Genomic DNA, 15,004 nt, shown 5'->3' on the forward strand with positions numbered 1-15,004 from the left:
TTCTCTCACTCGTTCTCCCTCTCTCTGTCTCTCTCTCTCACACGCACACACACTGCAGCCACATCTCCTGATTAAGACAATAAGGATTGCTAATAAAACATGACTGCTGCAGCGCTTGGTCTCAGGGACCTCGTCTATGACTCAAGTAATAACCTTAGCTACAGTCTCCCTTTGAACGGTCTTATCACTTTTTTTCTTCTTTAAAAAAAAATAGGACTCAGTCTGGGTCTGTGGATGACGCGGCAGAGGAGCAGGATCCATCCCCAGCTGAACTGTCTCTACACCCTGATGTCCTGACCCCAGAGCTGCTGCAGTGTACACCAGCCAACCTGGTGGAGGCGCATAGAGGCTCCCAGACAGGTGAGCAAGGCGTCTCCCTCTGCCCACTGGCCCTCTGCTAGACTAGACACGAAGGGGGATGTGGTGTTAACTCTCCTCCCAATTCTCCGACTGGCCCTCTGCTAGACTGTCTGAATGCCAGAGAAGGTGGATCAACATTCGTCCAAATGATATCCTATCACTCCTACTGTGACTGAATTTCAAGTGTGACACAGTGTTGGTCTACATTAGCCTAATCTGCTCGCTCAGTCTGCCAAGTCTCCCGTAGGACCAGTGGAAATGCTAGGGAAGCAAGGCGACTGACACACATGGAGACAGAATGGAGTACGGCAGGGCCTCATGCTGAACCACTCACTGTGGCTCGTGTCCCAAATGGCACCCTATTCCCTGTAATAGTGTATGACGTTTGACCAGGGCCCATGGGGTTCTGGTCAAAAGTGGTGCCCTGTGTAGGGAATAGGGTGCCATTTGGGACACGGGCACTCTGTTTGTCAGTAATGATAACCTTCTCTCCCTCTCTCCCGCCACTCAGACACTAAAAGGAGCCGTGGTAAAGACCAGGAGGAGGCCATTGTGGATGAGGAGGCCATTCTGAGTCTGTTGGAGAGCAGTCAGACCTTTCTCCCACTCTCCCAGAAATCCAACCACTCACCCATACTAGGTAGGCAAACATACTGCACTGTGTTCATCGGATATATGGAAAACAGCTTATCCTACTGCTCTTATGTCCTTCTTGTTTTTTGAAAAAAAATCTGCTTTTAATCAACGTATTGTTTATATAGCATCTCCAAGCCTGGAGATGAGTCACCTCCAAGGTATTTCTGTGTGTTGCAGACAGCAGCCAGGACCATGCCATGGTGGACCTGCTGGCAGGCCTGGAGGATGATGGGTATCGGGCGGCCCCTATGAGGCAGAACTCCCAGCATTCCCTGCCCGGGGGAGGGAGCGGTCACTACAACAGTGACGAGGAGGAGGAGGGGCCAGAGCTAGAGAGGGAGGAGGCAGAACTCAGTCTTCTGATGTCACAGAGATGGGACAGCGACCTTCCAGAACAGTCGTCTAGACGGAGGTGACCGATTTCTTATTTTCTTTCTTTACCCCGTACTTCTTTGCCTTGCTCAATATTAACTTATTAATTACGAGTTCAATATTAACTCAATAAAAACACCTAATGACTTAATTCTCTTGTTTCTTGTGTTGTCACTGAATTCACAATGGTAAACAGTGAACACGTTTGTCAGTCAGATGAAGGTCACCTGCGGTGAGCCGTGACTAAACAGTTTAAGGGATGCCTCATTGTTAAATCAATGTGTCTTATCTCCCCAGTAGACCTGGTGTGAAGGAGGCAGAAGAGAGCTTCAGTGACGAGCCCCAGGACTCGTCAGATGAGGAGATGGAATGGAGTGGGAACAACTCTCTTTTTGCCAACCTCTCCATTCCTCAGCTGGACGGTGCTGCGGATGAGAACAGTGGTGAGTTATAAGAACGTAATATAGAGATAGAGATAAACACATCGACGACACATCTCATTGACTCCTGCCTTACATTCCTGTCACTGTATCGAGGTGTTATGTTTCCTCTCCTGTTATATTTCCTCTTTAGATTCATCGGTAACGGACAAAGGCTCCAGGACCCACTCGTCCCTCACCGTCGCCGATAAGATCCTGGGGAAGAGGAACCCCTTTCCTGGGGAGACAGTCCACCTGGAGCCCCCGTCTTCAGCCAAGATCCTCCTAGACCGCAAACACCCGGAGCACCGGCAAGCCCTCTCACAGGACACAGAGGACACAGCTGATAAGCACTTCCTCTCCCTCAGCCAACACAGTCATGAGTGTTCCACAGGGTTCAAGGTGAATAAAGAGATACCTTACATCCAGCCGGTCAAACACCCCATTCCCTGCAACATCGCCAACCAGGCCGAGGTCTCTCAGATCTGTGTGGACAAAATGGATGTCGTTCGGCCTCTCTACACCTACGAGAAGAAGACGATGGCTCTGGATGAGTCGGATCTGGACGTCTTTCCGTTCGGCAACGGGAAAATCACCCAGAGCAGGAAGAAGTACAGCAGCATCAAGAATGTGGAGAAGAATCGTCTGTCCATCCTGCAGAACCACAGGAGCTTCTCCCTGTGTTACTCTGAGCTGAGGAACTGCCCCAGCAAGACAGAGCTAGAGCTGGGTCAGAAAGACTGTAAAAGCCCCATACCGAGGAACAGTATAAACCCAGCCCCCTGCCCCGTAGAAGAGGACGAGCTCATTGCCTCGAGGGAGGGTGAGATGGGCCGAGGCAGCGAGGAGGGGGACATGGGCGAGCTGAAGATCCGGTACGAGGACTATCAGGAGAACAAGACTGAGAGGACCATAGTAGCCCAGCAGGAGGCACACTACAAGTTCTTCCCCAGTGTCATTCTCTCCAACTGCCTTACCAGGCCCGCCAAGAAGGTGGTGGGCAACAAGTTGACTGACGGCTGTGCCAAGCTAGAGCAGGCAGAGCCACGCAGGTCCAGGCTAAAGCTGGGCAAGAGGAGGTTGGCTGCAGCAGCCCAGAAAGCTAAAGCGAACGCTGGGGAAAGCCTAGCCTCTGACAGCCAAGTGGGCATGGCCTTAACTTCCATCATGCCTGCCTGTCCTAAGAGCACGGACACAGTGGCAAAGTCTGTCATAGAGGAGACTGGACCCACAGCACCACTCCCAGAATTGCCTGCTCCTGCCCATTCCCCTGCCCTGGCCCCTTCCCCTCAACCAGCCCCTGTTGTGTCCCCTACACAGGCCCCAGTCCCTGCCTGTCCCACTGAGGTGTCTGTGGAGGGCAGGTTGGCCCCACTGCCTGAGCTCCCTGCTAAAGTGACTGGCACCAAAGCCTCAGGTCTGCCTGGCAGCAAGTACACTCTGAGGGCCAAGCGCAAGATGAGCTACGACAGCAGCGAGGATGGGGAACACTCGGGCACCTCTCGCGTGAAACACCCTCTGGCCCTCCGAGACAACTACGTCCGCTTCAAAGACAACTATATCCTCAGCACGCAGGAACTCAAGTACCAGAAACGACGGAAGATGTCCAGAAAGGAGCCAAGGGAGCCACCCATCATCATCAAGTACATCATCATCAACAGGTTCAAGGGTCAGAAGAACATGTTGGTGAAGATGGCCAAGGTGAGTGCTGAGGAGCAGCGGGTGGTGCTCACACCAGACAAACTGGAGACGTACACTAAAATGGCCCCTCTCAAGTCCTTCTGGCCTAAGGTTCTAGAGTCTTGTGCGGTCAAGTTTCCTCTCAGTGAGCCCAAGGCTAATAAGAAACAGCCCAAACGAAAGGTTAATAAGGTCAACACCACAACCACTAAGAAAACGGCCAGTGGCCCACCAAAACCTCGAGTCCGAGTCGGGCAGGGGGGTGAGAGGCCTAGAAGGACTAAAGGCCTCAGGAAAGCCTCGACTCGGCCCTCTCTGCCGTGCCCGCGGCCATGTTACTGTGAACTGGCCAATGACCACGCCACTGAGTACTCTGATGTGATGGTGGAGTTGGGTTATCTGTCTGAGAGATCCCCTAGCCCCACTGATTCAACCCCACCTCGGTGTTGGTCCCCCAGTGACCCCCTTATGGAAGCCATGTCCTCTGATGGGTTGATGAACCCATTAAATGATCCCTGTCTCAGTTCTGTGTGTCAGGAAACCCCCCCAGAGTCCTTAGGCCGTGGTGTGCGGAACCGAAGCCGGACTGCTAAACCTAGCAGCCCAAGAAGACGGACTAAGTCTGCTAATAAGCTTTCGGCGGAAGTCAAAAAGGAGAGTGCCACGAGAAGGAAAAGTACTACTGGGACTCCACGGAGGAGAAAAAAAGATCTAGAGACAGTTGATGGGACGAGTGTGGATGGTGACTCTACTAACACCACCACAAGAACTCGAAGGCCTCGTAGGAAGAAGCAGGCTGAACAGCCCCCTGTAAAAAGCAGAGACTGTGACAGTTCCCAGCTCCTCTTCCCAGAGGATGTGTCGCCTCTTACTGACTCCTCTTCAACGGCCGTACCACCCTTTCAGCAGTCAGCTAACAAAACCAGCCAGATCATTGACGGCTCCCATGGGGTCACTGGCTCTAAATCCCTATCCCAGTTCATTGAACCAAAGTCAGAGGACTATGAGACCTCCATAATGGAGGTGAACCAAAGCTTTGCTCTCAAACTCTTCCAAACGCATCCAGGCCAGCTGCCGGGTTGTGCTGTGAAGGCAGAAACTACAGTTGATGAGTGCACACCCCCTCAGGTGAAATCCCCCATGGTGGGGAAGAGTAAGGGCGCCCCCAAATCAGGGTCCCCTCACTCAGGCCTTAGGAACGGGGAGGCCCTACCTGAGGATACCTCTGGCCTGGCTGTTCTGAAGAAGCTCCTGCAGAAGAGGCAGCAGAGAGGTGGTCAGTGCCTCCCAACCCAGACAGTGGGCACAGAGATCTCCTCCTCCACTACAACACAGCCCCCTGGCCCCACACCAGACCTTGCTGCAGCCAAGCCACCAAGAGCCAGGAAAACTCCGTCAGCCACCCCACGGAAACCCCGGGTCTCAAGAACTACAACTCCCAAGGAGAAGAAGCCCAGAAGCAGGAAGGGTAAGGCGAACTCTCAGCCGGAGTTACCTGTGAAGCAGGAGCCACCAATGTCAGACGACAGCCCAGTGTTCCTTTCAGACCCAGGCCTGGACAGCTGCTACTCCATAGAGGACAGCCTCTCCCCAGAGCTCCCACACAACTACAACTTCGACATCAACGCTATCGGCATTGGCAGCCAGACCGAGTTCTCCAGCCTGTATATGGGCAGCCAGTTTGTTTTGACCGACAAGAATCTGCCTCAGAAGTTCCTGAGTGACATCACTCAGGAGGTCATCCCTGCGCTGGCGCTGAGCATTGAGAAGAGGCCTGATAGGCTGTCTGGGTCTGGGGAGGCGCTACAACGAAGCTTGTCTGGACCTCTGAGTCCTGACCTCTTTGACAAGCCAGAAAACGGTGAATCTGTCTCCAACCATTTATCTTCTTTGGATTCCGAGAGGTTACTGAGGAGCAGAGAGTGGGGAACGTCCCTGGGCAAACTCCACGGCCTCAGCCACTTCCAGGGCTTTCACTGTGAGAGGAAAGAGCTGCTGTTCTCTGCCTTCGACCCCGTCTTACCGCTGCCTCTGAGCTCTGCGTCTTTCGCAGACAACGAAGGATCACCGACCGGAGACTTACCGGAGGGGAATGATGCTTTGACGTCGACCACAGCCAGTAGTTCTCCACGCTCGGTTAACTCCGTATCCCAGGTGAAGACTAGCAGCCAGCTCCTCAGGGGGACAGGAGGGGGGGCCCACATCCTCAAGCCCCTCATGTCCCCTCCCAACCGGGAAGAGATCCTCACCACCCTCCTAGACCTGGAGATGTCTGAGGCCACCTTTCAGGAGCCCTTCTGCAGCAACCCCTCAGACGCCCCAGGGAAACCCAGGTAGGACCACGAAGCTCTCATCGCGGGATTATTTGATTTGATTTACTTTTTAAAAGCACTTTCTGACAACTACCGATGTGAAAAATACTTAACGCATTTGTATTAATTCAAGGGTTAAACGCTACACACAATATATGTCTGTGACTAAGGCTGTGGTGAGGCATGATGTTGTACATCATTCAATCATTTTATCTTCTCCAGGGAGGTTGGTGGACGTAAGTTGACGGTGGAGACCAGGTTGGCCAAGGAGCTGGCTGAGTTCAACGGGGACCTATCCCTGGAGGGGCTACAATTCTGGAAGACGGCCTTCTCCGCCATGACCCGGCCCGGCTCCTCTCACACCCTGGGAGCAGAAGCCACCAGAGACCAGGCCCAGCTCAGCCCCTCTTCAGCCGGGGACCAGAAGGTCATCCTGCTGCCCTGTAGGAGCGCCCCCAGCCGTGAGCGCGTCCAGCTATGGCTGGAGGCCAGGAAACAGTACGAGCATCTGCAGAGGGGCAGGAGAGACGTGGGAGCACTGGAGAGGGGAAGGTTAGAACAGATAAGAGAAGAGCAGCAAACAGACAGGACTGAACAGCCCACTCTGCTCCATTCTCCAGCATTGAAGGAAGAGGAGGGGTTTGAGAAGCCCTCCGATATCAGGACTCAGAGGGACAATCTCTCTCTACATATATCACCTGTTGAGGGGGTGGAAACTCAGGACAGCCCCAGAGGAGTGAAGCCTGTATCAGACATTAACACCAGAGACTCTGAGGAGGAGTGTTATGGTAAATCCATCTCTCCAGACTCGCCAGACCTGCCGCCCTGGCAGCAGCCCACGCAGCCCAGCCCCTCAGGACTAGATGGAGTAGAGGGGGAGAGGAGAGGGTCAGATCTAGGGTCACCCTTGTCCCCCAGGCTCTGCACCTCCCCAGAGAGGAGCGAGGAGAAGCACTTCCTCAGTCCCTCTCCCTTGCCTTCCACGAAGAGCCGAGGGGACAGGGAGAGGACCAGCCCCCACCTTCAGCTCCACAGCACCCCAGTCCTCAGGAGACGCAGGTGCAGGGGCGAGTCTGAACCCGTGTGCAGCACCCCTTTGACTGAAGGTAAGCCCCATCATTCTCCGTCCGCAGGCTGTCGGCACCTATCCCTCTTCATCCTGCCTCGGCCGCTAACACTAACTCCGACCGTGGGAAATGACATTAGCGATGGCATCCGCTATCCTTCCCGCCGTAAGCTTTTCTTTACTCCAACTTTCTTTCTTACCTCGGTGTGAAATTTTTATGGCTGCTATTAATGACTGCATAATTGACTAATCAAGCGTACCAGAATTGTTAATCTGTCACAGTCATTTATTGAATTAGCTTTAATAGGAGGAAGCCGCCTGCATGCAGTTGTTTTGTCCTCTGGAATGTCATTATGCGTCGAACCACCCTGCCAGCACCCTGAATTTATTTTGGGGTTTCTGTTCAATCCCAGACGCGGAGTCCCCATCTCAGAGACTGCAGCACAGGAGAGGGGAACACACAGACACCCTGAGGAGAGTGCTACTGACCACACAGATGAAGGTCAGGACAAAACACAGAGAATTTAAGCTCCTGTTCATTTTAGGCCATTCACTCCAAAAAGCCTCTTTAAAAAAAGAAATGTATATGTTGGCCTCTACCTTAATGAGCTATGTATGGTTTCAGAATATTGATGAAGAGCATCAGACAAGTAAATAACCCAAGACACTTTACAGATTTAGCTTTGATCATTTGAATCCGTCGCGTTTACTTTGTCTGCCCGGATACACCGCCCCCCCCCCCCCCTTTTTTTAACGTGATGTGATTGTGCATTCCCCTCTACCCCGGTCCCCAGAACCAGTTTGCTGCTTTGAACGTTGCAAAGAAAGACAACTCTCAGATCGAGGGACCCAGCATCAGCAACTCGTACGGCTTCAAAGTCAGCATGCAGAACCTCCAGGACGCTAAAGCCCTGCACGAGGTGACACACACACACACACACACACACACACACACACACACACACACACACACACACACACACACACAGTAGTGGTACAGAAGGAATGTGACATGCTTTTCCTTTTCGTCTGTAGGTGCAGCACCTGACGTTGATGAGCATGGAGCTTCACGCTCGAACCCGGCGGGACCTGGAGCCCGACCCTGAGTTTGACCCCATATGTGCCTTATTCTACTGCTTCAGCTCTGATGCACCCCTACTGGACTCAGACAAGACGCAGCTGACTGGGGCCATCGTGGTGGACAAGGACTGCCAGGACAGTGGCCAAGGTGATGGGGTCACTCCCTCAGTCCCTCCCCCAATGCTGTGGATGGATGGACCACACTTGTCTGACCTGGCTTCAAATATTGCCATTGTGTACACGGTCATTGTGCTTGGATCTGAAAGAACAGTGTTTTTGTGTGTGTGTGTCCCAGGTGTCAGAGGAACAGCACCCCTGCTGGTCAGATCTGGGGTCTCAGGACTGCAGGTCACCTACGCTGTGGATGAGAAGCGGCTGTTCCAGGAAGTTGTCACTATCATGAGGAGGTACCGTATTGGCTCCTGTGGTTTTGACCTTGATCCTTACATTGCGAAAAAAAAAAGGAGAACGGAAGCACACCAGTGGCTTTGTTGGACATCTGATCGGTTGTTAAATATTTTGCTGGGTGTTCATGTTCCCAAGACTGACAGCGCATGTGCAAATTCACTGTTTTTGATTTAAATGTATGTTATACATATTCATGCCTTGTTTCCGTTTCTATGAAATCTTATCTTTTCTGATTTGTTTAGGCCACCGTTAAACATGTGGGGCCACCCATATGTAAAAGTAGTGGCCCCAGCCGACTTGTAAGTCGCTTTGGACAAAAGCGTCTGCTAAATGGGATATATTATTATTATATATTATGTGCACTGTGGCTGTTAACATCTCTGTTCTGTCGTGGCAGGTTTGACCCAGACATGCTGGTAGGCTATGAAGTCCAGATGCGTTCCTGGGGCTACATCCTCCAGCGGGCAGCGGCACTCAACTTTGACCTTTGCCAGCAGCTCTCCAGGGTGCCAGGTAGGGTGGCACTCACCCTTGCCCTCTCTGCTGCCACAACACTGTATTGAAATAGTATTGGCTCTCATACAGAAGCGTCAATCAGGTTTCTCCCTGACATTCTACAGCCAGCCATTCCGTTCCCGGTCAAAGGAGAATGTGGCTAGATGTCGTCTGGCTGCTCCTCCGTCGGGTGTAGTGACGTCTGTCTGTCTGTCCTCAGGTGACGCCAAGGAGAACCGTTTCGCCGCGGAGAGGGATGAGTACGGAGCGGACACCATGACGGAGATACACATCATCGGCCGCATCGTCATCAACCTGTGGAGGATCATGAAGACCGAGGTATCAGCAGACATCATCAATCGCTTAGAATCGACGCTGCCAACCTTTCCACTGTATAAATTAGCTTGGTTCCCTTTTTTCAAAAAAAGGAAAAAATCCAAATCAACAGTGTGTAGCTGCAGATCATTTGGTTATGAATCTTCTCATGTTGATTTCTGGGGTCATTTGTAGGAGTGTATTTCCTCTTTTAAATTGTATTTATTTTTTAAACCAGGTAACGTTGAACAACTACAGTTTTGAGAATGTGGCCTTCCACGTCCTACACCAGCGCTTCCCCCTGTACAGCCCCCGCACCCTGTCGGACTGGTTCGACCACAACACGGACCTGCACAGGTGGGCACTGCACCGCACCTACCTACCCACCTACCTTCTCTTTTTCACTGTGCTTACATTATAACCATCGTCACTCTGTTTGGTGATCGACTCGTCTATTGGTTTTTCATAGCGATTCAAGTTGAAACTGAATCAAGACCATGAAACGGGGTTGTTCCGTCTGCAGTATGACTCTTGTGTTGTGTGCCTGCCAGGTGGAAGATGGTGGACCATTATGTGAGCCGGTTGGGCGGCACCATGCAACTGCTCCAGCAGCACGACATCATCGGCAGGACCAGCGAGCTGGCCAGGGTGTTCGGGATCCAGTTCTACCACGTGCTCACCAGGGGATCCCAGGTCAGGAACCCACCGGACCTCAGAAATGTTGGGCTGCGGTGTGGATTGGCACGCTGTGTTGATGTAATGTTTTGCTCTGCAGGCGCTGCGTTTTTCTGGTGTTTCACTCACTGTCTCGTGTTGTCTTTTATTTGGTTTGACAACTGCCTTTCAACTATAAGAGGAGTTAAGAAAGCACATCGGGACAGTTTGAAGCCCAGGATGAGTTTCTGTCTGGCTCACTTCTACCGCCTCCTGCGGTAAACTAGAAGGTGTTTAATAATTGGTGATGGTCAGAACAAGTACTACATACCACAAATTAAAGGCAAGATGATCAAGGGGAAACGAGGACACATTTTGTCGAGACTGCGCTAAACCGCATGGAGTACAAGTTGTCAGTGATCAGTCTGAGAAAGTCCACTCTGCACTCTCTCCTCATCTCTCTCCTCTCCCTGCAGTACCGTGTGGAGTCCATGATGCTGCGCGTGGCCAAGCCCATGAACTATATCCCCGTGACGCCCAGCGTTCAGCAGAGAGCCCAGCAGAGGGTGCCGCAGTGCATCCCGCTGGTCATGGAGCCCGAGTCGCGCTTCTACAGCAACTCTATGGTGGTGCTGGACTTCCAGTCACTCTACCCCTCCATCGTCATCGCCTACAACTACTGTTACTCTACCTGCCTGGGCCACGTGGAGAGCATGGGAACGTAAGACACACATATATATATATATATATATACATACATACATACATACATACATACATACATGCATGCATACATGCATGCATGCATGCATGCATACATACATACATACATACATACATACATACATACATACATACATACATACATACATACATACATACATACATACATACATACATACATACATACATACATACATACACGCATACATTCACCTTCTAGTTTGGTAGAGTGAGATGCCAGTCAAGGTACAGAGACCAATCACTGTGTCATGTTTCAGGCCCGATGAGTTTAAGTTTGGCTGCACCTCCCTGCGGGTCCCCCCTGAGCTCCTCTACCAGCTCCGCAATGACATCACCATCTCTCCCAACGGCATCGCTTTTGTCAAGGTACAACTCTTCTGATAGGTTCACCTTTTCCTTATGAAAGGAAGGTGGGTTTTGCTGAAATAAATTAAACTGTTATGGAACTATTGAGTTTAACTCTGTCTGTCTGTCTGTGTCAATGTCTGTGTTCCCTGCTCAGCCCACGGTGAGGAAGGGGGTCCTGCCCAGTATGTTGGATGAGATCCTGAACACGCGTTTCATGGTGAAGCGCTCCATGAAGTCTTACAAGCAGGACAAGGCCTTGATGAGGCTCTTGGACGCCAGGCAGCTGGGACTCAAGCTCATCGCCAACGTCACCTTCGGTTACACCGCCGCTCACTACTCCGGACGTATGCCCAGCGTAGAGGTGAGGGGTCACGCTAACATCTGGCACACTTACCCAAAACTCCATGATATACCTTTCTCTCTCCCCTCCCCCCCCCGCCCCCCTGTCAGTAACCTTATCTCAGCCTTTTTCTCATACGTATCTCCATCTATTGTCTCTACAGGTTGGAGACAGTATTGTCCACAAGGCCAGGGAAACCCTGGAGAGGGCCATCAAGCTGGTCAACGACACCAAGAAGTGGGGAGCCCACGTTGTCTATGGTGACACAGACAGGTAGGAACAAGCCTAGAGAGTGGGAAGCATGAGGTATTGGGCCCTCGGGTTTTTGGAGGCTTCCTCTTTTTTTCTTAACCTCTGCTTGTCTCTTCCAGCATGTTTGTCCTGCTAAAGGGAGCAACTAAAGAGCAGGCCTTCAAGATCGGCAACGAGATCGCCGAGGCGGTGACTGCTACCAACCCTAAACCTGTCAAGCTGAAGTTTGAGAAGGTACAGTCCTGCTCAGTACAATATGAGGTTGCTAGACTGGCTGTCTGTATTGAAGCCCACAGAATGTATGTATGAGTGTGTGTGTGTGTGGTTTAATAGTTTTTAATTCCTCTCTCTGTGTGTGTGATCCCAGGTGTACCTCCCGTGCGTGCTCCAGACGAAAAAGCGCTACGTGGGCTACATGTACGAGAGCCTGGACCAGAAGGACCCCGTGTTTGACGCCAAGGGGATCGAAACTGTGCGCCGAGACGGATGCACTGCTGTTTCCAAGGTAACCGGGCAAAATTTGACCGATTTTTCTGCCTTCTCCATCTACAGCCTTCACAATCCTGCCAGATTTCTACTAGCAGCCCGTGCTCAGATTAATACAAAGCGCACACATGGGAATCAGTCCTTGTCTGAACGTTCTATACTATCACAGTCAGCCTGGTCAACGTGTAGAAATAGACTGGTGTCTGGTATGTGCAAACCCGTCCGTCCGTCTCCCTAGATTTTGGAGCGTTCCATCAAGCTGCTGTTTGAGACGCGGGACATCAGCCTGGTGAAGCAGTTTGTGCAGCGTCAGTGTGTGAAGGTGCTGGAGGCCAAGGCCAGCATGCAGGACCTGACCTTCGCTAAGGAGTACAGGGGCAGCGGCTCCTACCGGCCGGGGGCCTGCGTCCCTGCTCTGGAGCTCACCAGGTACACCAACAACACGCCGCCTGAGGGGAGTGTAGTCCTACGCTGTGTTTATGACACGACGATGTTGAATTGACAGTGGCATCTTTGAGAAATCTTAAGTGTGGATATGGCAATATGGCAGTGCCTAAATGTCATTGCATGTCTAACTAGTGTGTTTCTGTGGAGTGGCTTGTTGAAGTGTGTGTGTGAGACCTACCTCTCCTCTCGTCTGGCTGTGTGCCCTTTGTGAAGCCACTTACTGATTCCCCACAATGTCCATTGTCTGCCTGCACTACAACGGGCCTAGCTCAGTGTACTGTACCTGAGACAGTTGCCTAGCAACCCAGCCCATAATGGGTGGCAAAACCTGATTTCAGAGACATGGTTAAAGGGGAAAAATATTCTGTGTGATTCAGGAAATGTATTACAATTTATTATAGTCAGTAGTACTACTGCAGTACAAAAACAAGGAGCAAATGCATCATATTTTATTCAGATATTTGTACTTTGGTTTAAAAAAACCAACAATTGTGATAAATTAATCAAATGAAATCTGAGTACTGTATGTATGTGTGGTCCTACAACACTGCACATATTTGGGGTGCTAGATTATAATGAAACAGCCATCCCCCCCAGGCGTATGATGGCTTATGACCGGCGCCTGGAGCCACGGGTGGGCGAGCGGGTGCCCTACGTGATCGTGTACGGGACGCCCGGCGTGCCCCTCATCCAGCTGGTGCGGCGGCCCCTGGAGGTGCTGCAGGACCCGGGCCTGCGCCTCAACGCCACCTACTACATCACCAAGCAGATCCTGCCCCCGCTGAGGCGCATCTTCCAGCTCATCGGTGTGGATGTGCTCAGCTGGTACCAGGAGCTCCCCAGGGTGAGGCTATGAAAGAGGGGTGGGTGGGTGGGGTGGTGTCGGACCCATAAAATGTGGCTCCCTCTGGTCTCCCAGCTCTTCTAGTTAGTTACTGGGATTCATCAAACCGATGATAGATCCATGCAGGAGAGAGTAGACGTTTGATGACACACACACCGACCACTGAAGCAGCGATGGTGCTTTTGAAAGCTTTGTCTGAACCGTCGTGCAGACAGAGAACAAAAGAAAAAAAGGGCTACACGTTGGGAATCAAATGAGACAAATATCCAATCTCGTACCCAAGTCATTGTTAGGCATGCCCTTTTTGAAATGGCAATGATTCCATCTAGTGGCGAGTTGTGTAAAGGACATGCAGATTTCATACTGTTGTCTCGTTAGCCTGCTTCAGACTGAAGGGCAAGGAGGCTCTTTTCAGACCCGTGTTTCTCAACTTCAGTCCTGCTGTGCCTCGTTTTTGTTGTAGCTCCGGACAAACTCGCCTGATTCCACTTGTCAACTAATCACCAAGACCTGGGTGAGTTGAATCAGGTGCGTTTCTCCAAAAACGTGTACCGTTGGAAGTACTGCAGGACTGGAGTTGAGCAACACTTGTCTAAAAGAGCCATGTCCCCTTGCCCTTCGGTCTGAAGCAGGCTAACGAGAAACATGTGTGCGGTTGGGGGTACTGGAGGACTGGAGTTGGCGAACACTGTTTTCGAGCACATGTCAAAACACACTCCGTGGAAGGCCGAGTGTCTGCGGGTTTTCACTCCTCCCTGGTAATTGATTACTAATTAGTGACCTTAATTCGTCAAAGAACTCCCCTCATCTTGTTGTGTAGGTCTTAATTGAAAGGGAAAAAAACACAAACCTGCAGACACTAAGCCCTCCATGAAAGGAGTTTGACACCAGTTTGAGGCAAAAATAGTCTGACCTGCCAAATAGTGAATTAGTCTTTAAAAAAATACATCTTATTTATCACCACAAATCTATCCTAGTCCATGGCTCTAGACATGTCATCTGTCTTCAGGTCCAGAAGGTGTCATGCTCCATGGTGGCCAGAGGGGAGGAAGTGGGGAGGAAGGGGACTATCTCCCAGTACTTCACCACGCTGCACTGTCCTGTGTGTGACGAGCTCACCCAGCTAGGGGTGTGTGCCAGCTGCCGTGCCGAGCCCCAACGCGTGGCCGTCACTCTCTACCAGGACATGCGCCTTTGGGAGAGCCAGCAGGACCAGTTGCTAAAGGTGAAAGGTCGGGGGGGGGGGCACACCATTGGCAAGCTACACTATATATACAAAAGGATGTGGACACCCCTGCTGACAGGTTTATAAAATCGAGCACACCGCCATGCAATCTCCATAGACAAACATTGGCAGTAGAATGGCCTCACTGAAGAGCTCAGTGACTTTCAACGTGGCACCATCATAGGATGTCACTTTTTCAACAAGTCAGTTCGGCACATTTCTGCGCTGCTAGAGCTGCTCCGGTCAACTGTACATGCTGCTGTTGTGTAGTGGAAACTTCTGGGAGCAACAACAGCTCAGTGGTAGGCCACACAAGCTCACAGAATGCGACTGGAGAGTGTTGTAGCGAGTAGCAATCGTCTGTCCTTAGTTGCAACACTCACTACCGAGTTCCAATCTGCATTTGGAAGCAAATCCAGCACAAGAACTGTTCGAGAGCTTCATGAAATGGGTTTCCATGGCCGAGCCATCGCACACAAGCCTAAGATCACCATGCGTAATGCCAAGCGTCGGCTGGAATG

The 15,004-nt window shown here is 51.4% G+C and overlaps 1 protein-coding gene across 4 annotated transcripts in view; it reads left to right on the forward strand.

Moving 5' to 3' along the window:
- The window catches only part of rev3l (REV3 like, DNA directed polymerase zeta catalytic subunit), a 47,156-nt gene that overhangs the window by 30,066 nt on the left and 2,086 nt on the right, over nucleotides 1-15,004 (forward strand). For 3 of the 4 annotated variants that reach the window (XM_064990817.1, XM_064990820.1, XM_064990821.1), the window contains 23 exons: nucleotides 215-360; nucleotides 872-1,000; nucleotides 1,174-1,408; nucleotides 1,666-1,811; nucleotides 1,942-5,800; nucleotides 6,002-6,885; nucleotides 7,259-7,347; nucleotides 7,640-7,765; nucleotides 7,881-8,073; nucleotides 8,221-8,332; nucleotides 8,731-8,846; nucleotides 9,049-9,167; nucleotides 9,382-9,500; nucleotides 9,695-9,836; nucleotides 10,274-10,518; nucleotides 10,799-10,907; nucleotides 11,044-11,250; nucleotides 11,393-11,502; nucleotides 11,601-11,715; nucleotides 11,849-11,986; nucleotides 12,206-12,396; nucleotides 13,012-13,258; nucleotides 14,268-14,483. In XM_064990817.1, the coding sequence (XP_064846889.1) occupies nucleotides 215-360; nucleotides 872-1,000; nucleotides 1,174-1,408; nucleotides 1,666-1,811; nucleotides 1,942-5,800; nucleotides 6,002-6,885; nucleotides 7,259-7,347; nucleotides 7,640-7,765; nucleotides 7,881-8,073; nucleotides 8,221-8,332; nucleotides 8,731-8,846; nucleotides 9,049-9,167; nucleotides 9,382-9,500; nucleotides 9,695-9,836; nucleotides 10,274-10,518; nucleotides 10,799-10,907; nucleotides 11,044-11,250; nucleotides 11,393-11,502; nucleotides 11,601-11,715; nucleotides 11,849-11,986; nucleotides 12,206-12,396; nucleotides 13,012-13,258; nucleotides 14,268-14,483 (7,993 nt within the window). The remainder of the gene's footprint in view (nucleotides 1-214; nucleotides 361-871; nucleotides 1,001-1,173; nucleotides 1,409-1,665; nucleotides 1,812-1,941; nucleotides 5,801-6,001; nucleotides 6,886-7,258; nucleotides 7,348-7,639; nucleotides 7,766-7,880; nucleotides 8,074-8,220; nucleotides 8,333-8,730; nucleotides 8,847-9,048; nucleotides 9,168-9,381; nucleotides 9,501-9,694; nucleotides 9,837-10,273; nucleotides 10,519-10,798; nucleotides 10,908-11,043; nucleotides 11,251-11,392; nucleotides 11,503-11,600; nucleotides 11,716-11,848; nucleotides 11,987-12,205; nucleotides 12,397-13,011; nucleotides 13,259-14,267; nucleotides 14,484-15,004) is intronic. The other variant, XM_064990819.1, reaches the window with a different exon arrangement.

This window comes from Oncorhynchus masou, chromosome 16 (genome assembly GCF_036934945.1).
Source record: "Oncorhynchus masou masou isolate Uvic2021 chromosome 16, UVic_Omas_1.1, whole genome shotgun sequence".
NCBI lineage: Eukaryota > Metazoa > Chordata > Actinopteri > Salmoniformes > Salmonidae > Oncorhynchus > Oncorhynchus masou.